Source organism: Halichoerus grypus, chromosome 15, assembly GCF_964656455.1.
Source record: "Halichoerus grypus chromosome 15, mHalGry1.hap1.1, whole genome shotgun sequence".
In the NCBI taxonomy this organism is placed as follows: domain Eukaryota; kingdom Metazoa; phylum Chordata; class Mammalia; order Carnivora; family Phocidae; genus Halichoerus; species Halichoerus grypus.
In genome coordinates, this window is record NC_135726.1 from 7,416,843 (window position 1) to 7,438,252 (window position 21,410).

At 46.2% G+C, this 21,410-nt stretch overlaps 1 protein-coding gene across 1 annotated transcript in view; it reads left to right on the top strand.

Annotated features, from left to right (window-relative positions):
• Window positions 1–21,410, top strand: part of CDYL2 (chromodomain Y like 2) — a 152,239-nt gene that overhangs the window by 108,051 nt on the left and 22,778 nt on the right. The window contains exon 3 of the mRNA XM_036084971.2: window positions 16,428–16,645. Coding sequence (XP_035940864.1) covers window positions 16,428–16,645 — 218 coding nt within the window. The remainder of the gene's footprint in view (window positions 1–16,427; window positions 16,646–21,410) is intronic.

Consider the following 21,410-nt stretch of genomic DNA (forward strand, 5'->3'; position numbering starts at 1 on the left):
TCTGACAAACACATGCCCTGATTTGGGAGGGCGGGGGTGCTGATGGGGCACTTGGACTTACCCTTGTTGCTTATTACTGGAAGGATAGACTCCTAAGCCTGAGACAGTGTGACTAACTCTGTGCCATTAAGTTTGAAACCGTGGATAAGATGGTCAATTCCCTAAAAAAATACAACTTAAGGAAATGAACTCAAGGACGACCAGAAAACCTGAATAGACCCATAACTATTAAAGAAATTATTAACTCCATCATTACGAAGCTCTCATAAAAATAGCAGGAAGAAGGCACACAAGGCCCAGATGGTTTTATAGGCGAGTCTACCAAATACTTTAGAACAGATAATCCCTGTCTTATCCAAATGATTGCAGAGAAGAGAAAAAAAAGGAGACACTCCAACTCCTTTGACGAGGTGAGCGTAACCTGGATTTCCAAACCAGACAAGGAGGGGAAGAGCAAGGAAAATCATAGGTCAATTCTACTTAAGGATATAGTGCTCACAGTCCCAGATACTTCCTCAAAATTGTGACCTCAAGAAACTTCGCACTCCGTGTCCTGAACATGACCCCAGTTCATGACCTTTAGAATCACCACTGCTTCTTGAGGTGCCCAGCCTGCCTCCGGAAGAGGCCGAGGGGAAGCTGGCTCCGAGTGTCACGGTCTGCGGCTCCCAGCCACGGAGTGAATCACATCAGCGGCCTCTTGTTAACGAAGGTATCTGTTTTCCCTGGTACAGGTCCCCTTGTGACACACTTTAGACACCCACTCCCAGGCCCACAGACTCTGACCAACCTTTCTGTGGTTCAAAAGTGGGTCGTTTTCCAAACCAGTACCAGCAACAACTGCAGCCTAGGGGGTTTGTCCGGTTTGTCTTTCAAAGTGTGGCAAGTAAGTGATGGGTGCTAATGAATGAACTTAAAACTCTCTTACGGGGTAATGTGAAGACCTTCCAACTTGGCCGCTGCCTTGGAGCGAAAGCACCAGACGGGGATGGAAAATCTGACTGTCACCTGACCCATGGCGAGTCCAAGGGGGAAATCAACATTGTGGTCAGTTCCCCACTCCTGGATTTGATTTTTGGCATCCAGAGAATCTGATGTCAAGATTCAGAAATCGACTCATCACTTTCCTTGTCAGCTCAGATATTCTTTTCCCCTCTCGACTACCTCAAAACAAGTCTTAGGAACTGTTCCCAAGCCGCCATTCATCAGTGGTGAACCCAAGCAAGTGGGTGAGCAGTGGAAGCGCCCTCCACCCTGTCCCCCCTGGAGGGTACAAGCAATAAGGGGGTGCATTGTCTACAGAGGGTCTCAGAACAGAAATGAAAATCAGCCTGCCAACTTTGGTGAAAAGCTCCTCCTCCCCGTTGGGGTGGACCCCCAGGCCCATGGCTTATCCCCACACCCCCAGCACTCGGACAAAAGGCCAGTCTTCTTTGATGATTATGATATTGGCGGTGCTGAGCTCCTTCTTTGTGTCCAGCATACAGGATAGTATTCATTCCCCTCAGCGTTTCTCTGAGTTAGCAATGGAACAACATAGCCACACAACAAGGTTTGCCATGATTGGCCTTGCCTCTAGATGGGGAAACTGAGGCTCAGTCAAAGAGGTTGAGACACAGGGAGCCAAGGGTAGGACTTGGGGCGTGGTGCCAGGCCCAGCGATGCTAACACTCTCAGAGGTCTATGACAGTTTTAAGAAGGAAAAAAGGCACTGCAGCGATTTAAGTTCAAACCAGCACACGTTTCCCTGTGTCCTGGGGCATGATTCTGGTCAGCACCCCTGGGGCCTGCCTCTGAGACATCTGTAGTGGTTCCAAAGATGCTGACTTGGCGTTCCAGGAATGGCTCGTAGTGAGCGATGCCCCTGTGGGCTTCAGATTAAAAGGAACACACACCACACACACACAACAAGAATCTGAGGCCTCGGTGAGAAGGTGACATCCAAATAAAGACTGGAAATGGTGAGAACATCTTCTTTTAACTTAAAAACCCATTTGTGTCAGGCATGTGGATCTGCTTCCCCTTTGAGCTGCCCAGAGTTTTCCAGTGTCCAGACTGTCCTCTCTCTGATAAGACATTTTAAGCTGCCTCCAAAGACACCCTTTCGCTCACCCTAGTTCTTGCCAAGTCTTCGTCATGCTTTTCCAAGCTCCGTCGTTGTGATTTCAGTTTACAAATGAGCGTGAGCCTCTTCTTGTTTTCCTGCTGGGGGTGTTTCTCTCCCTGCTAGTGGCCTGAACCTCGTCTGGCCACCAACGCTCAGTGTGGTGGGTAGACCAAAGCATTCGTCTGCGTCGCCTCTGGCAAGTGGCTCAGCCTCTCTGGGCCAAGTTCCTCATTCATAAACGGCAGATACAGTCCTGTCTCATGGGACTAGGGTACAGAATAAGTGAACTCCTTCACAGAAAGCCCTAAGAATATTACCTGCCCTAGGGTAGACATTTGATAAATACTAGCTCCTGTTATTTCAAACCTCTCCCGGTTTTCTAACTGGATCTTTGTATTTTCCTACTTGCGTTTTAGAGCACTTAACAGATTGTGCGTATCACTCCTTTCTAATAGATGTTAACTCATCCAGTCCTCATCGAGTGACTGTGATATACCAGACACTATTGAGACGAATAACTCTAGTTCCTAGTACCATGGAGAGAGAAGCAGATGATCTTGAAGTAGCTATAGGCAGGGATGCCTAAGCCATCTTGGGCAGGGAGTTAGAGAGGGCTTCTTTTTTTTTTTAAATTTTATTTTATTATGTTATGTTAGTCACCATACAATACATCATTTGTTTTTGATGTAGTGATCCGCAATTCATTGTTTTTGTATAACATTGTTTTCGTGCCCTCCTTAATACCCATCACTGGGCTAACCCATCCCCCCCCCACCCCCCTCCCCTCTAAAACCCTCAGTTTGTTTCTCAGAGTCCATAGTCTCTCATGGTTCATCTCTCCCTCCGATTTCCCCCCCTTCATTTTTCCCTTCCTTCTCCTAATGTCCTCCATGCTATTCCTTATGTTCCACAAATAAGTGAAACCATATGATAATTGACTTTCTCTGCTTGACTTATAATCTCCTGCAGTCCCATCCATGTTCATCCTTTCTGATGGCTGAGTAATATTCCATTGTATATATGGACCACATCTTCTTTATCCATTCATCTGTTGAAGGGCATCTTGGCTCTTTCCACAGTTTGGCTGTTGTCGACATTGCTGCTATGAACATTGGGGTGCATCTGTCCCTTCTTTTCACTACATCTGTGTCTTTGGGGTAAATACCCAGGAGTGCAATTGCTGGGTCATAGGGTAGCTCTATTTTTAATTTTCTGAGGCACCTCCACGCTGTTTTCCAAAGAGAGGGCTTCTTGGAGGAGGTGAGGCATAAGTTGAAGTCTGATAGAAGGAGCCAGAATGAGCCAGGAAGAAGGCAGGGATGGTGGGGCTGTTGACGGAAGGCACGGGGCTATAGAGCCAAGGATCCACATGTGGGTGCCTGGAGCCATATCACAAGGAATGTGGCAGTCCAGCCAATTGTAGTCTACCCCGCGGGGGAGGCTGAAGCTCCAGGGATTTCCCTGTGCTGTCAGGGTTGGCCGGAGAACCAGACAGGTGGAGCCTGCAGTAGGAGGGTGTTTTTGAATTCTTTCTGGAAGAGGCTGAGGAAGTCCTTCGCAGAGCCCACACTCCGCGAGGCCTGCAGAGCCTACCCGATCCAGCCTGCTTGGCGCCCTGTCCACACCTGTCTCCCTGTGCTCTGTGTGTGTGTTCCCCTCCCACCAGCCCTCATGTGGGCGATCGACCTCTCCTCCTCCTTCGTGGCTCACCCAAAGAGCGATTCCCTGTGTAGGTCGGAGTCCAGTTTGTTTGCACGCGTAGAGCACTATTTCTTCATGGACAGCACGTACCTCGGTGTGTAAGGGTCACAACCTGATCATGTAGGTGCTCTCTGCTTCCTTCACTCCATGAGATCCTGAGCTCCATGAGGGCAGGTGTGGTCTCTATTCTGCTCACAGCTGTGTTTCCAGCACCTCGCAGTGCTGGGCCTGTTATAGGTGCTTAAGAAACACCTGCCAAATGAGGGAGTGGATGCATGAACGGACAAAAGGGAGAAAGTGGGAATCCCTCGCTGCTGTAAGATGTGGGTCCTGCGCCAGATTCACCCTGCCCCGCCCATTCACTGTGTCAGTGTCACCCCCCCACCTCGGGCTGTCCCGCGTTCTCACATTGCGCTCTCTTCTCCTGGGGACATGACATGGAGAGCTAATGTTTTGTCAGGTTCTTTGCAGCAGCAACCCCCTTTCCCTTGTCTTTCTGACAGTTGCTTTCACCATCTGCCGCGAGGGCCCTCCTTGCTACGCTTCTTCTCCCTTAATATTCTGCTGTCTCGAAGGCTCTTAATTAAACGCCTGGGCTCCCCCCTCCACCACCCCCGGCCCTGCCCCTCCCAGCCCTGCCCCCCGTCAAGGGTACCGCAGGTCCATTTCTCGCATTTCATTTGGGTTGCATTTCTGTGTTTTGTGTAGTCCTTTGCTATAGAAGAGAATACGCAGTGGACTCCTTAACAGAAATCCCAGTTGCAGAAAGGATTAGATTTCTCATTTAAACTTGCTGTCAACTCTGGAGGCAGCTGGGCAAGGATGGCCTTGGAGACAGAGGGTCTGTGAGTCAAGGACAAACTCTGCCTCTTGTGGAGGCCCCTCCCAGCAATTCTAAGTAATGTTGGAACCTCAGCTTTCCTAAAATTCATGACATGTCAACAGGCATCATTATAACATGCCAGATGATGGCTAACATGACTAAGTATGATTTTTAAAAATTCATCAATTTGGACTTTGCTCTTGAATTCAGGGATTCTGTACTTGGGGACAGTTAGGGGCTGGGACCATGACCAGCTTGAAATAACACACACGTATTGAGTTCAGGGGCAGGTTGGGTACTTTGAACTCTTCACGACACTAGTGGGTGCAGTGACAGAGGGTGTTTTCAACTTCAGGTCCCCCCCTCAACCCCTCTGAAGATCCTGACCGCCCAGCCATGCTTCTGTTGAAAGACACTGCTGTCCCCAACTGCTGGGTCTGATTCCTTCCGATGCACTGGACGTGTAAACCTTGCACCCCCCACCCCCGCCTTCCCCTCTCGGGGTGCTGTCAGAACCGTCCACAATGCTTTAGGGATCTTGGGTGAGTCAACCACAGACCAGGAAATGGCTCTCATGCACGAGAACTATCACTTTCTCTTCTAAGAACTGCAGCTGGAAAACCCTAACCCTGCAGTCAACAAAGTGATGGTTTCACTCAACTGTGGAACTGATGAGTCTTCTCTTTTGTTTATTTTAAGCCTTCTTACCACCCACCCCTCTGCCATAATTTGTAGCTGAAGGTGGTCCAGTGTGACTTGCCCTTAAGGTGGTCCCAGCCATCCCTCCTCTCTGTGAATCTATCTGCTTCCCGAGGCACTGATCACGGCTGGAATAGTAGGGAGAATGGGCAGGATGGGTGATGCCTGGGCTTGCATCTTTCCATGGGGCCAGTAGCAGACCCCTATCCTGCTCTCCGGCCTCTTTTTCTCACTCCCTCTCCTTGGGTTAGGAGATGGAAACTTCTGTAGATCCTCTATTATATGTCTAGCACTTATTCCTTAATCCACTCATTAATTGGGTTCAGCAATGCCTGAACCATTTCTGTGTGCTGGGCTGCACTGTCCTGGAGATTTAAGAATGACCGACACAGCCCTTGTCTTTATGACTCTGAGGTGGGAGTCAGACAGTCCAGAAAAGGTATGTCAGGATTTACAAGGTATGCAAGATAATTATCTTGCAGCATGATGACCTGCACGGTCCAGTATGGTGGCTACCAGTCACATGTGGTGAGATTTCAGTTAATGAAAATTAAACATAAATTTTAAAATTTCAATAGCCATGTGCAACTATTGGCTACTGTATTCGGCAGTGCAGGCATAGAACATTTCCATCATGGCGGGACGTTCTGTTGAAAAGCAGGATCCCTGTCTGTTTCTGCCCATCACCATGTCCCAGGTGCCAGGCATCTCTTAGGCACTCGCTAATTATGTGCTGAGTGGATGGTAGAAGGGAGAGTAAAGGCTGTAAAAGAAGAAAGATGTACAAACAGCCACAAGAAGAGGGATGAGCTGCTCTGGAAGACTTCCCAAGCAGGTAACAGCAGAGCAGCTTTGAGAGGAGTGAGGCCTTTAGCACATGGTTATTACAGAACAGAGAGGGGATCCGGTTTCTTGACCTCTTCCTTCTGTGTTACGATGGCTCAGACCATGAATGGTGTTACTAGTTTCTGTGCAAGGGAAGGAAAATTCATAGCACTGACATTGTGTTGTTTCCCTGGGTGTCTCTGAAAGGTGAGATCTCGCTCGGCTGCCATGAAGCAGAAGGGCCAGGTGTGATATGAGTCATCTAGGTGTAAGATCAGTCTGATTTCAAAAAAACAAATGTTTCCACGCACGGGACTAGTACAAAGGTGTGGGAGTGTGACCAGCACATTGAGAAATGAATATGGAATGCATCCCAACGTCAGGAGTGTTAATTACGAAGTTGGCACGTGGTACAATGGAGTTGCTCTATTTGTTTTTCACTCATTCATTTCCCTGATGAGCACTTCGTAGAGCAGTTGCTGTTTACCAGGCACTGTGCTCAGTCCTGCAGACGCAGAAGTGAGTAACTCTCAGGCTTGTCCCCAGAGAGTTCAGTGGGGGCATCAAGCAGGTGTACAGATGATGATAACACAGCAAAATGAGCTCGGCTTGGTAATAGCATCACATGACACCTGTCCAGGTTTAATGTCCAAATTTTCCTTCTTGCACTGTTCAGTAAAGACTGGGCTCTTAAAGAAAAGCAGAGCCAACACCAGTGGGATGGCCCAGGACTAGTGTTAGATTTGAGCCTTGGTGCTTGACTTAAGCATGAGGTTTGAAATCAAGATGCTGGAGGTTAAACCCTATCCTGGCACTGTCTGATTGGCATGATGACCTTGGCTTTTGGTTTACTCTTCTGTAAAATGGGGTAAAATTGTGTCTTACAGGGTTGGTGTTAGAGTTAGATGAGGTAAGCTATGTGAATTGCATACTAAGTACCCAACAACATACAGGTATTGCATATAGTGAGCCATCGAGAGAAAGGACTTTGAAGATGAGGCTGTACTGACCCTGAAGTCTCCATTTTGGATGTTTCTGGGCAGGTGTAGAGATCTCTCCTAGCCCCGCTGCCCGTGATAATCAAAGAGTTGCCTGAGTTCCTGAGAGAGACCATGTAAGTGTGGAAGTAGCATGGATAGTGCGTCCCTCAGTTGGGATCCTCTGGTGATCTGTCTGAACTTTCCCTTCCTTCCTCCCTGTGCCCTTCTGCACCTGAGGTTTGACATGGTCTTGGTGGGGAATTTGGGCAGAGACCCCAATCCCTGCCTGGACTGGACGTGTTTCTTGAAAGCTGACACTGTGTGGTGGAAGTCTCCTGTGGTCCACCGCTCGTCTGTGCCGTCCTCTGTGGCCCCCTCCAGCCCTTTACCTCTGCCCTCCCCCATCCCAAGGCAGCTTGCCTTGTTTTTCTATTTCTCTTTGTGTATCTTACAAACTGCAGTGCATTTCCTGACACACCTTTCCTTCCTGTGATTGATAGCTGCACAACATTTCTTGATAGTTTTGGAGTTGTCCCTCCATTTCTCAGTTGATTGGCCCAGTTTCCTCCTCCCTGTAGCTGAGCTGAGATGACTTTTTCTGTCTTTAAAGGTCTCTCCTTAAGGAATCCTTCACCCATCTGGATTCTTTCATCTTTTGTTCAGTCTGATCATCTCTATCTTTTAATATATTAACCTAATCTTCTTGCAGATTAATGCAATTATTAATATATTTGGATTTTTTTTCTATTTTGCATTCTGTTTCTCTGCTCCTTCTCCCATCCCCATTCCCTGACATTTGGAAGCTTTTTTATTGAACTGCACATTTTATAGGTTCCCTCGCACTAGGCTGACTTGGAAGTCAGCCACATATTGTATTTGTATTCTTAAATTTTAGCATACATACTCAACTATGAATTTTTTTCAAACAAATAGGATGTCCTCCTATTGGATATAGCAAGGAGGATACTACTTGGCTTTAAATTCTCATTGGACATCTTGTTTTTGTTTTGTACACCCAATGTTGTTAAACACCAGAGACTATGCTTATTATTTTCATAGCAAGTGATTGCATTTATGAAATTTTTTTTCATATATTGAAAATTTTTAAGACCAACTTTGTTTCTTGAGTCCTATGTGTTCCTCTGAATTAACTGTTTTACATGGTGAAGCTTCTCTTTGTAATTCCTTCAGACTCTGGTAGATAAATGCTGTTGGCATTGGGTATCTGAAAAATGCCCACTTACTCAGGCCTTTAAATGCTGTTTTAGCTGGGTATAAAAGTCTTGGTTGATACTGGTTTTCTTAGCATTCTGATGGCAGAAGTTCCCTTTTCTTCCCAGGCCAGTGTTGTCGCTGTTGCTATCAGTCTGTAAACCCTTTGTGATAATGTGATTTTTTTTTTTTCCCCCCTCCAGGCTACATTTTAAGATCTTCTCTTTACCCGTGACATTCTGCAGTTTCATTATCATTTGTGTCTTCATCTTGCTTAGTAACCAGAGTGCTCTTTCAAACTAAGAACTTGCCCTTTTTTTAAGTTCTAGAAAATACTCAGCTATTACCTCTTCAAATATTCTTTTCTTAGAGTTATCCCATGAATGGAATTTTAGTTTGATTCTTATTTTGCAGGATATTTGTTTTTAAAAGTGTGTTTGACTTTTTGCTTTAAAGTAATTTAAAACTTACAGAAAACATCATAAAGAGGCTCTTTTCACATTTATTGGGTTTTTTAAAACATTTTAATCATGTTTGCCCTTTCTCCATATGTTTATGTATATGTATGTGTATATATGTTTAGATATAGACTTGCGTACATACACACTCATAAGTTACTATAATTGATAAGTTACTATAAATTATATACAGATTATTATTCTTTTTCTGAACCATTTGAGTATGGATTACATGCATCATGCCTCTTTATCCCTTAATATTCAGTATGGGTATTTTCTAAGAAAAAGGATACTCTCTTAAGCCACTACAGTACAGTTAGAAATTTCAGAAACTTAACATTGATACAATAATTTAATCTATGATCCATTTTCCAGTTTTTTCTATTATGGTCCAAATTTCTTCCATTCCAATCCCACTGATTTCTTCCTCACCGTCCCCATTCCATATTTATTTGACCCTTCTTCCATCGAGTGAACCCTGTCTCTCCACAACATCACACATTTACTCATTTGCTCAACCCTATACTGCCTATAAAATAGTTCTGGAGTTGTTCCACCCTAAGTGCTGTGAAAACAAACCCACTAGGGAGAGTTCAAGGTTTGTTTGAGGGTGTATAAGGCATAATTTTGCATTCAAAAGTTACTCATATTGGTTCTCTACCCTCCCCCAGTGTGCTTATGTTATTCATTTGAGATAGGATTAGATTCCTCTCTTTCTTTTTGCATTCAGTTTATTTTTCTTCATCCTCCCTGATTTTATTTTCTTGACATGCTTTAATATACTTACAGGACTTAAAACAGAAAAATGTACTCAGAACAGTGTCATCTCTCCCCTCCCCCTTCTCCTCTATTATCCCTGCCAAATGACTTGTACCCACTTGTATTTTCATCATCTTCTGGTATATTCTTCCTGTGTTTCTTTCTGAGAAAAAAAAAAAATCAGATTTATCTCTTTCCCTTTTTTTCTCACAATAAACGTGAAGTACTTTTGCACCTGGTCTCTCTCCACTTGAAGATATATTTTGGAAACCACTCCCTATTAGTTCATAGAGAGAGTGTTCATTCTTTTTTACAGCTGCGTAGTATTCCATCCTGTGGATGCACCCTAGTTTCTGTCCCCAACCCACGCTTCAATATTTAAATAGTTTCCAATATTTTGCAATTGCAAAGAGTGCTGTAAGGAGTCATCGTAGGCACATATATTTTTGTACTGTTAGAGGTTTATGTTGATGTCACATTTCTAGAATTGGATTGCTGGCTTGAGAGTAAGCGCATAAACAGCTTTGTCACATGTTGCCAAATTCCCTTCTATTGCTTTTATGCCATTTTGCCTTCCACCCACAATTAAGAGAATGCCCGACTCCCCACATCCTCTCTAGCAGAGCAGAGTGTCAGGATTTTGAACTTTCGCCAAGTGGGTGGGTGAGAAATGGTGTCTCAGTATAGTTTTAATTCTTACTCCATTATTTTGGGATTTTAATTTGCATTATCAAAGAAAGTTGAGGTTTTATGTTTAAGGGCTACTTTCATATCATATTTGTAGGTGCCTGCCCATATCTTCTGTCCACTCTTTGTTAAAGGAGGAATTTGGGGCCTTCTGACTTGTCTTTAAAACTTCTTACAATCTGGGGATCTTAATCTTTTATCCATGATATGCAAATATTTTTCTCCCATTTGCCATTTTTCTTCTCATTTGTTCTTTACCTTACTACCACCCTTTTTTTTCTTCTGTTTTTGTTTGAGAATTTCTTGTTTATTTTCAGTGAATCTATTTTTTTTTCCTTTCATCTGTCACTTTGAGCATTCGAGACATTCCTGTTTTAAAGTCCTTGTCAGATTGTTTCATGATACTCATTTTATCTTCTTTGGAGTAATTCATGTCATAAGTGTTGATTTTGTTGGCTTGGTGTCTAAGCGTTAGATGTCTGCAGGTTTTGGAATTTTGGTGTACAAGCTCGTGTTAAGAGGGAAAGTTGTGTTTTGCTTTTCTTTGCTTTCTCTCTTCCCCGCCTCCCTCTCTGATAGTTTGTGTTTGCCTCCACCTGGCCTGGAGCTCCCAACAAAGCTGTGGCTGTGGGCAGCAGGTGGTTTTCTTATTGTTGGCCTGCCTTCACAGAGGGGGCCTCGGGCCATCCCCTGGGGTCAAGCCCTGGGCCTGGGTCCCCTCTCCCATCTTGTGTGGGATACTGGTCTCTGCCACCCTTGAGTGTGCTTCCTGCCCAGCACTCCCAGCCCCCAGCCCCCCGTAGTGCTTTGTGTCGACATTCTGCCTCTCACGCACAGAGATGATTATCTTGTTTGCGAGCCCGGTATTTATCTGCCACTTCCGCGTGTTTGGAGCAGAGGGGCTGTGTCAGAGCGTGATTTTATGGAACCTTCTTAACGTCAAAAACTCCTTTGTACTTACCCTGAAGGAAGGAATGTGGGAAGGTTTGAAGGGAAAAGAAGGAAGGAAACTGTCCTTTGTCCCAGGAATGCAGCTGCCATCACTTCCTTTACTTGGCAACAATCCTGTGAGGCAGGAATGTTTTTTTCCCAATCCACACATGGGTAATGGGGGCACAGAGTGTGGATGAGTGAGCCGCCCAGCCTTACAGCTCATGAGAAGGTGTGTGGGGGGCTGAAGGCTAGCCCATTGTTGGGTTTCCCCCTGATTTATGGATTCACAGGGCGGTCAGCTCTCATCCTGGCCTGGGTCTGTGCCTCAGCCTTAGAGGCTGGGAGGAGGAGCGCTCAGCAATTAATTCCTCTTTTTTGGAATGATTTGGGGTCCTTCAGCCAACGTTTGTGAAGTGCCTAAGATGAGCTAGGCACTTGCTAATCCCCTATTGGTTCTTTAACTGAACTCAAAACAACCCTGAAAAGCAGGTCCTGTTAGCCCCATCTTCTCATCAAGGAGGCTAATGCTCAAGAGCTCATGTGGCTTCCCAGCTTCTCCCAGTTAGCAAATACAGGGCTGGAATTTCCATGCTTTCTGGCTGCAAAGCCCTCAGCTTCCATGCTTCCAGCATGTTCTGTTCCCATGGTGTCTTCCCGGTCAGCCCGCCACAGTCTCAGGAAGCATGATGCCACAGAGGGGGAGAGGCTTTGAGGGCAGCTAGGTGTGAGGCCAGCACCTGAGGGTCTCTGGGGGGCAGCTTTGCTCAGAATCTCCTAAAATGCAGGGCCCATGTTAGCCACTTAGGTTCAGATGTGAATTCAGGCTCTCAAGGAGGCTCTCCTCCTCTTTTTGGCCCAGAGATGGTACATCCTTCAAGTCACCATCAGAGGTGGGAGCCCAGTGGCCTGATAGAGAATAAAGAGGTCTGTTTTCCTCAGGTAGTTTTGTGGTTTATTTGGTCAGATGGTCCTTTCGGGGCTGCTTTATCCTGTGCTCTTATAGAAAGACCACAGGCTTTGAATTCAGAGACCCCTGCCCCCATTATTCTCTGTCACGTCACTTGATATTTTCTCATGTGTCCCAATTTTAGGTAATAGTTTACTTGTTGACTTTTCATCTCCCCGACCCGAAGCAAACTCTGTGAGGATAGGGACCTTAGCTCTCTGATTTTTGTTGGATCTCCATCATCTAGCATCTAGCCGGCCCATAGGAGGTGATAAATAATCAGATTTCAAATGAACAAATAAAATGAGGGAGAGCTGACTCCAGCCCTGGCTCCACCACTTAAAATCTTTGTGACTTCCAGCCAGTTATTCACTTTTCGTTACCTGCAAAATAGACAAAGACCGGCAATTTCGTAGGACTGTTGAGAAATTTATAGACAACCTAGAGAACTGCTCACAAAAGGTAAGCCTCCCGTCCTCCTCTCTCGTACAATTGTTAATTAGTGCCTTGACTCGATTGGGGGAGGGGGCGGGAGGATTTTGGTCAAACCTTTCCCAGACCTGGAAGGCTCTGACGTGCACAAGCCCTGAGCTTCTGACTTCTCACAGGCGGGAGCCGGGGTCCTCCAAGAGCAGCTCCTAGGATATGCTGACCTCTTCCAGCAAGGCCATGGCATGGATCCGCCCGGGCTGCTGCAGAAACCCTGGCCAGCTCCAATTAGGAAGCTCTTCCGAGGAGCCGAAGGTTTTGAGGTTAACCCTGAAGAAACAGCTCCCTCTACACCAGCCTTTTAATTAAATGCTTGCGTTTACCTTCCGGAGTTCATTGAATCATTTTACCCGCATCGTGGGGCTTGACAAAGCCCAGTTGCTTTGAGTAATGGAAAAGTACAAAAGGAGGAGCCTTCAAGGAAGCTGCCCAACAACACAGGCCCCGCTGCTTCTCTGCCACTTTGTGCCTGGGCGCCCACCTGGGTGGGGACCCGGTGTGCAGGAGGAGGGGTCCTTCCGGGGAGTCATTTCCTGCTCCCTGCCTTGGACTTGGTTCTTGAGATTCTGAGGCCACGAGGCTAAGTAAGGATCTGAGTCCACCCCCAGGGTGACTCAAGGCTCCAGGAGCCACGGAATAATTCCCGTGGACTTCTTGGTGCACAGGTATGCTGGGCTGTGTTGTGTGTGACCGTGATCCTGCCCTTAAGATGCTTACGGTATTGTTGGGGAGACAGGGTTCATGCAGAAAATATTGCTGGATTACTTCTGTGCTGAGCCAGGCAATAATGATTATAAAACAAGTAAGAGCCACCATTCATACATTGCTTACTATGTCCTAGGTCTTTTATATATGTTCTCTTTCTTGATACTCATAAGCTGATCTCAGAGGATCAGCCACCAGGGCATGTTCACTCTGTCCACGCAGTAATTTTCCCAAGTAGGGGGCAGGGTGGGCTTTGGGGGGCCAGCTTCTGGTTGGGTTCCAGCATCCCTGCCAAAAACTAAATGGAAGGCTCCAACAAGTAGTAAGTCCCTCTCTGTGTTTCCTTGTACCCCCTCCTCCTACCTCCCTGCAGCGCCCAGCTCACCGATTGCATGGGGCAGTCACCCACCACCCCCAGCAGCAATGGGGACACTCAACAAGATCTTCAGACCTTCACCAGCGTTCAAGCAGAGGGCTCACCTGCACATCAGGGAGGCGCCTAGTGATGGATGACCCCCTGATTTGTCTGGACCCTGGTTCTCAGAGCCTGGTTGCTGAAGCAGTGGCAGCAGTTTGGGGTGGGGCCCAGCAGGTGGATTTTTAACAGTCCTCCAGGTGATCCTGATGCATGTTCAAGTGTAAGAACCACTGGTCCAGGTTGTCAAACCTGCCTGCATGTCAGAATTGCCTGAGAACTGTTTTGTGGGGTCTTTAAAAAATTATTATTATTAACTTAATTTTAAAATAAAGTAAACTTCACTGTTTAAAACAGTTTTAGACTTACGGAAATATTGGGAGGGTAATACAGAGAGTTTCTCTATACGCCACACTCAGCTCCCTCCCATTATTAACATCTTACCTTAGAGTGGTGCATTTGCTACAGTTGATGAACCAGTCATGATATGTTGTCATTAACCGAAGTCCTTACTTTATTCAGGTTTCCTTAGTTTTTGCTTAATGTCTGTTCCAGAATCCCATGTAGGATCTCACATTACAGTGAGTTGTCATGTCTCCTCAGGCTCCTCTGGGCTGTGATGGTTTCTCCGACTTTCCTGGTGTTTGATGACCTTGACCATTTTGAAATGTACTGATGAAGTATTCCATAGAGTGCCCTTCGATCTGGATTTGTTCTATCTTTCTCTCATGCCTAGAAATGGGGGATGTAGGTTTTTTTGGGAGGGAAGACCACACATTGTGTTGAGGGCACACGCCATCACTGTGATTCATCACTGCTGATGTTGGTCTCCGTCACCTGGCTGAGGGGCTTTGGCTTCTCCATCTGCCCCAGTCAGGTTTCTCCACCAACCAGTTACGACCCCTGCCCCCCAACTTTCCATGCTGTGTGGTGCGGAAGGAAGTCACCAGCTCAACCCACACTTAACGACTGGGGACTTAGGCTCCACCTCTCTGCAGGCAGAGAATCTACAGAAACTGTTTGGACTTCTTCTGCATAGGAGATTTGTCTCTTCTCCCCCCATTTATTTATGAATTTGATTATTTACTGACATCAGTATGGACTCATGGGTATTGATTTTATACTTTCAGTTATAATGCAATTCTAGTCTATTGTGTTGCTCACGTTGTTGCACATTTGGCCATTGGGAGCTCTTTCAGTTGGCTCCTCTGTCCTTTTGACATGTCTCTTCACTGCAGAGATTATTATTTTTTATTTTTTTACTACTTCCTTCCTTTCCACCACTACAAGCTTATCTTGTGTGTTTCCTGCCCCAGGCCTGGAATTTGCCATTTCTTCAGGGAGTCCTGATTCCTTTTACTGAGAATGGTATCAGAAACCAACATCTGGGCCCTCGGTGTGCTCGCTGCTATTGGGGTGTTGATGGTTCTGGGCCCTCTCAGCTGACAGTTGGAGGAAATACATGTGTGTATAGTGCCCTGCGTACACACATGTGCCTGTAAATATGTCCGCATGTAACCGTCTGTATCTGTGTTAAGCTAAACGTGAGTTCATCCTGATGTCTTCCACTCTGAACCCACAGCCACATGGATCCTTCTAGCCCCCTCCCCTTGCTGATCTGTAAACTCCCACTCCAACTGTGAGAAGTGTTGCTCCTACCATCTGCCATCCATTCATTTAACCGTTCAGTTCCAGCACACGTGGATAATGGTATCAGAATCTGAACTCTCATCCACCTCCATGGGAATGGGCTTCGCCAGCTGGAGCACAAACTTTCTCATGGGCTATCTTGGCTCTAGTTTTACAGACTCCAGTCATTCCTAGGGTTTCTGAGGTGCCGAGGGCCTCCCACCCCGTTCGGTGAGGTGGTTTCACACGTTGGTCATACAGTTCGATTCTTTGATCACACGCTGTGTGCCATCCTTGGATTCCCCCAGTCTTGTAAATTTATTTTTTTTAATTTGCATCCTTTAAGCTTCACTGTCTGTGCGGCCAAGTTCTTTGGGTTTTGACAAAGGTTTAATGTCCCACATTCATCATTGTCGTTTCACCGCCCTCAGAATCCCCTGTGTTTCCCCCGTTCCATCTCCTCTTTTTCTACCTGATCCCTGGAAACCACTGATCGTTTGGCTGATTCTGTGTAATGGGAATTGTGCCAGGCATAGCCCTTCACACTGGCCTCTTTCACTTAGAAATAGCATCCAGGATTCATTTGTGTACGTTCACGGCTTGATAACAAATTTCTTTTTATGGTTGAATAATATTCCACACTATGAATGTACCAGTTTGTTTATTCATTCACCTAGTGAAAGACATATTGGTTGCTTCCAGTTTTTGGTGATTATGAATAAAGCTGCAGTGTTTTGGTTGGTCTGTTTGTTTTGTTTTGTGGCCATCAGTTTTCAAAGTAGTGGGTTCCTTGCTGCTGAAGGCGCATGAGCGGGGCGGAGGCTCACGGTAGATGTGTGGGAGGGGGATCAAGGGTCATCCCTTGGGGCCCTCCACAGAGAGTGCTCTCTGTCCTAGTTCACATTTGGAGATGAAGCAGTTAAGCCCTGGGCCCTTCTCCACCCAAGAACAGAGGGTGCATGGAGGTCCCAGCCACATCCAGCCTGAATGTTCTGTGATCACCCTCTTGTGTGGTTGTTCCTATGTCAGTTTCTCACTTTGGTTATCTGATTTTGGAAGGCTCTGCTCTGACCAACGGGGGATTAAACCTGCACAGCCCCGTGAAGAGGAAGCTGGAAGCAGAGAAGGACTATGTCTTTGACAAGAGGCTCAGGTACAGCGTCCGCCAGAATGAAAGCAACTGTAGGTTTCGGGACATTGTCGTGCGCAAGGAAGAGGGGTTCACACACATCCTGCTGTCCAGCCAGACCTCGGACAACAACGCACTGACCCCCGAGGTGAGAGACAGGGGACCTGAGGGGAGGGTCAGGCTGGAGAGGGCTTCTCATTCAGAATGGGGCACTGGCTCTCTATTTGTTCCCTCAGGGAGCCAGTGACGATAGCCAACACACATGCAAACTTGACTATGGGACACCATGTGCTAATCACTTTGCATACATTATCCATTTGATCTTTATGACCAAGTAATGATACTATCCCATTTTACGGATGAAGACCTCAGTAAATGGAGAGTTTCAGAAAACTGATCCGGGTCCCAGATTTAGTCAGAGGGCAGCCCCAGACTCCAAACGCCATATCTTGGGCTTTTCCAAGCATGTCAAATTTCCTTGCTTTGGAAGGAATCCTATTCACTCAGCTCACTTACTTTTTTTTCAGTTGAGATAGAATTCATATCATAAATTTCACCCTTTTAACACGTACATTTTTTTTTTAAGTATATTCTCAAGGTCATGTAACCATCACCACGATCTAGTTCCAGCACATTTCCATCACCCCCAGAGGAAACCCCATGCCCACTGCCATCCCCTCCCCATTTTCCCTCACATGGTCCCCAGCGACCACAGATCTACTTTCTGTCTGTACAGATTTGCCTATTCTGGACATTTCATGTAAATGGAAGTGTATTATATGTGATCTGTGACCGGCTCCTTCCACCGAGCATGGTGTTTTCAAGGTTCATCCATGGGGTAGTGCACATCCGTGCTTCCTTCCTTCCCTTGTATGGATATGCCACATTTTGTCCATCAGTCATTCAGTGACGGGCATTTGTATTGGTTCCATTTTTGACTACTGTGTTATGACGAGTATCGCTGTGAACGTTTGTGTACGAGTTTGTGTGTGAACGTGTTTTCAGTGCTCTTGGCTATATTCCTCTGTGTGGAACTGCTGGGTCATAGGTTAACTCTGTATTTAACTTTTTGAGGAACTGCCGGCCTGTTTTTCACGGTGACTGTGCCATTTTCCATTCCCACTGGCCCAGAGCTCTGGTGTCTCTGCATCCTTGTTGGTACTTGTTATTATCTGTTCTTGTTATTTTGCTGTTGGAGTGGGCGTGAAGTGGCATCTCACTGAGGTTTTGATGTGCATTTTCCTGATGACTAATGATATTGGGCATCTTTTCATGAGCTTATTGGCTGTCTGTCTGTCTGTCTTCTTTGGAGAAATGTCTATTCACATCTTTTGCCTATTCTTTAAATTGTTTTTGACTGTTGAGTTTTAAGACTTCTTTGTCAGACATATGATTTGAAAATACGCCCTCATTCTGGGACTTGTTACTTTCTCAATGGTGTCCTTGGATGTACGATGTTTAAAATTTTGATGAAGTCCCTTTTGCCTGTTTTTTCCACCTTACCTTTTTAATGCTAATCATGCTTATATTTTAGGTGAACAGAACGGGGAGACAATGGATACTTAATGCTGTTACATAGACAGCACCGTTTAAGATCTGGGGTACTGAGGGGGAGCAGTGAAGAAATGATTAATGCTTTTTAAGATATTCTTGATGGTGCAAATGTGGGAAAAGACTCCTCCAAGAAGCCCTCCCCAACTAGACCAACCCGCCACAGGGCGGCGGAGGGGTCAGTGGCAAAAACCTTGATTGCGCCAGCTACCAGCAGCTCTTCGTCTTTTGTATTTGCTGCTTACCCCATTTCCTTCTCCCGGGACCCTTCTGATGTAGGGTTCTCGTGATCCACCTCTTATAGATGAGACAATGCAGGTTTAGAGAACTTAGGCCTAGGGTCCCGTCAGCTTTAAGGGGCAGGACCATTGCCACCTGTGCCCACCATGTTGTTTCTCACACTCAGTTCAGCACCTGGCCCGTGGAAGACAGCAAAGTCCCCACCTCCCTTTCCCTGTCTTGTGATATCCTGCACTGATTCCACAGTAGTAGTGAAGACACAGAGGCTTAACCACAGAGGTGTGTTGACCACAGGGACACAGTCAAGGAGTGGCCATCTGCCCAGACTGGGCTCGGCAGGGTGGTCAGGCATTGCCCAGTGTCTCCGGTACACTTGGGGAGGCCCAGCAAGTGGGGTGGGGCGGGAGGTGCTGTGTCCTTGGACTCGTAATCACATGTCTTATCATTATGATTTACATAAACTATAGTTCCTTCAAGGGACTGTGTGTGTGATAGTCAGGAATGATTGCCTTAAGGCAAGAGACGTAGCTAAAGCCTTTGCAGTTTGTGGGGCTGCTGGTCACTTGCTGCCCCTCCTCTAAGCATGGTCTTTTGGGGTCTCTCTCTTACACCTTCAGGAACCACCTCAGGGTTCTCTGCTGCGTAGACCTCGGTGGTTTACCCCAGAGGCTGCCCTTCACACGTTTATACACTTGGAAGCTGTTATTTTAAGCTCATTGTGAAACATCTGTACGAGACCAACTCTTCTTGGAGTTTTTTCCCCTTCAGTACTTTTTGAAAGCATGCTTTTAAAAGGCACAGCATTGGGGCGCCTGGGTGGCTCAGTCGTTAAGCGTCTGCCTTCGGCTCAGGTCGTGATCCCGGGGTCCTGGGATCAAGCCCCGCATCGGGCTCCCTGCTCCACGGGAGGCCTGCTTCTCCCTCTCTCACTTCCCCTGCTTGTGTTCCCTCTCTCACTGTGTCTCTCTCTGTCAAATAAATAAATAAAATCTTTAAAAAAAAAAAAAAATAAATAAAAGGCACAGCATTTTCCTTCAATAAATTGAATCAATATGGGGTCTCCCAGTTCATCCTGTCTCTTTGGAGTAGCTTTATGTGTTAACCATTGCCTACTCACCACGGAACATGTGTGGCTTCCAATTCCTGAGATGGAGGTTTGGTGAATTAGGGGTTGCATTCCTAATTGGTGTCTGTCAGTAACAGAATGGGAGGAAAATGGAGAAAAAATACTGATCTGGTGTTTTCAGCCGTCTCGACAACCAAAGTGGATTGACTCTATAGATAAGCTGGCCAACTGGGTAAAGTAACTCTGAAAGAAAGATCTCAGTGAAAAGAAGAGGTGATGTTAGCAGAGGAATATAGATTTTGGAGTCTGGTGGACTAGGTTCCATTCCTGCCTCCACCAGCTCGCCTTGGGGAGTCACCTTGCCTCTTTGAGCTTCCTCATTTGTAGAAGTTATAGTGTATCTTGCTTGTGGGATTAGAGATAATGTCTGCAGAGAGACTCACAGAATGCCTGGCACATAAGAAGTGTTCAGTAAGTGTTCCCATCATTGTTAAGATGAAGCAGAGGTGATTTAACGGCCTCCAGCAGGCCCAGCCTTACTTACTCATGGAGCAACTGGGACGAGGCCACCCTGCATGTCATAATTGAATTTCTTTTTCTAGTTGTATATGGGACATTGGTTGGATTGGCCTCATGGGCAGAAATTCATACATTACTGAGTGTGTTAACTAGATTCTGAGGCCAGTGGGTATGTGGTAATATTGCTCCTGTCTGGAATATAGCACAGAACCAGGAAAATAATGAAAATGCCCCTTTAGGAAAGAACCAGCAAAATAGATTGCCCAAAGTGTTGGTGATTAAAAGCCCATCCACTTCCCCATTGAAGACGCCAAGCCCTCTCTCAACTCCTGGTTTTCTGCAGTGCTCCCAGCCTCAGTGAACCACACCACCCCTGTCTGAGGGAACACACCAGACATGTGGGAGTCACACCTCATACCCTCTTGATCATACCCACCACATCCACACACCCCTGAGACCTATTAACTTTCATCTTTGAATAGCCCACTAATAGGCTTTCTTCTATTTCCATCAGGACCATTATATTCTGTCTGGATTGTTGTAATAACCTGCTAACAAGCATGCTCTTTCATCTTTCCTACCCTGTAATCCATTCTCCTCAATGTGGGCACAGTGATCTGCCAGGAATGCAAATCTGATCAAGTCACCCCTTCTACACGCACACACACACATACACACATGCACATGCACGCACGCACACATGTGCGCACATACTTCAAACACCTCAGTGATTCCTAGTTGCTCTGATTAAGAATCAAAACTGTTCATGTGGCCTGCGAGGCTGGTATGTTCTGACCTGCCCACCTGTGCAAGCCTCCTTGCCTCGTACCACACATCCCCCTTCTCTTCTCCTGCACTCCAGTCAGCCTGGCTTTCTTTCATGCACACACCTGCCCCAGGGCCTTTGCATATACCTGTACTTCTGACTGAAACATCCTTGCCTAGTGGCCTTGCACTTCATTCAGGTCTCAGCTCAACCACCACTTCCATGGGATCCGTCCCCACCCCCCAGATCCCTGCCCAGGTTACATGCCCCTTTCAGGAGCTTTCCCAGCACTAGGCGCCCCTCCCTTCTGGAACTTGTTACTGTTGTTAATGTACATGTATTTGTGTGATAATTTGTTAAATATCTGGTCCCCCCCCCCATTACACTGTAAGCTTCTTGAAGAGGTAAATATTGTGCCACTCATTCAAATCAATAAACATTTATTAAATTTTTTTATGTGTGAGGTTCTGGACTAGGTGTTACAAGGGTTATACAGATAAGTAGAAGTCTCATCTGTTTTAGCTTTTAAGGAATTGTATTAGTTATGTATTCCTGCATAACAAATTGCCCTAAACTTAGCATCTTAAAACAATGAACATTATCTCACAGTTTCTCTGGGTCAGGAATCCTGGCATGGCTTAGTTGTATGCTTCTGGCTCGGGGTCTCTCAAAGCCTGGAGTCAAGGCATGTTGCCTGGGGCTGCGGTCTCTGCTGAAGGTGTGGAAGAGGATCCAATTCCACACTCACCCAAGTGGCTGCTGGCAGGTCCT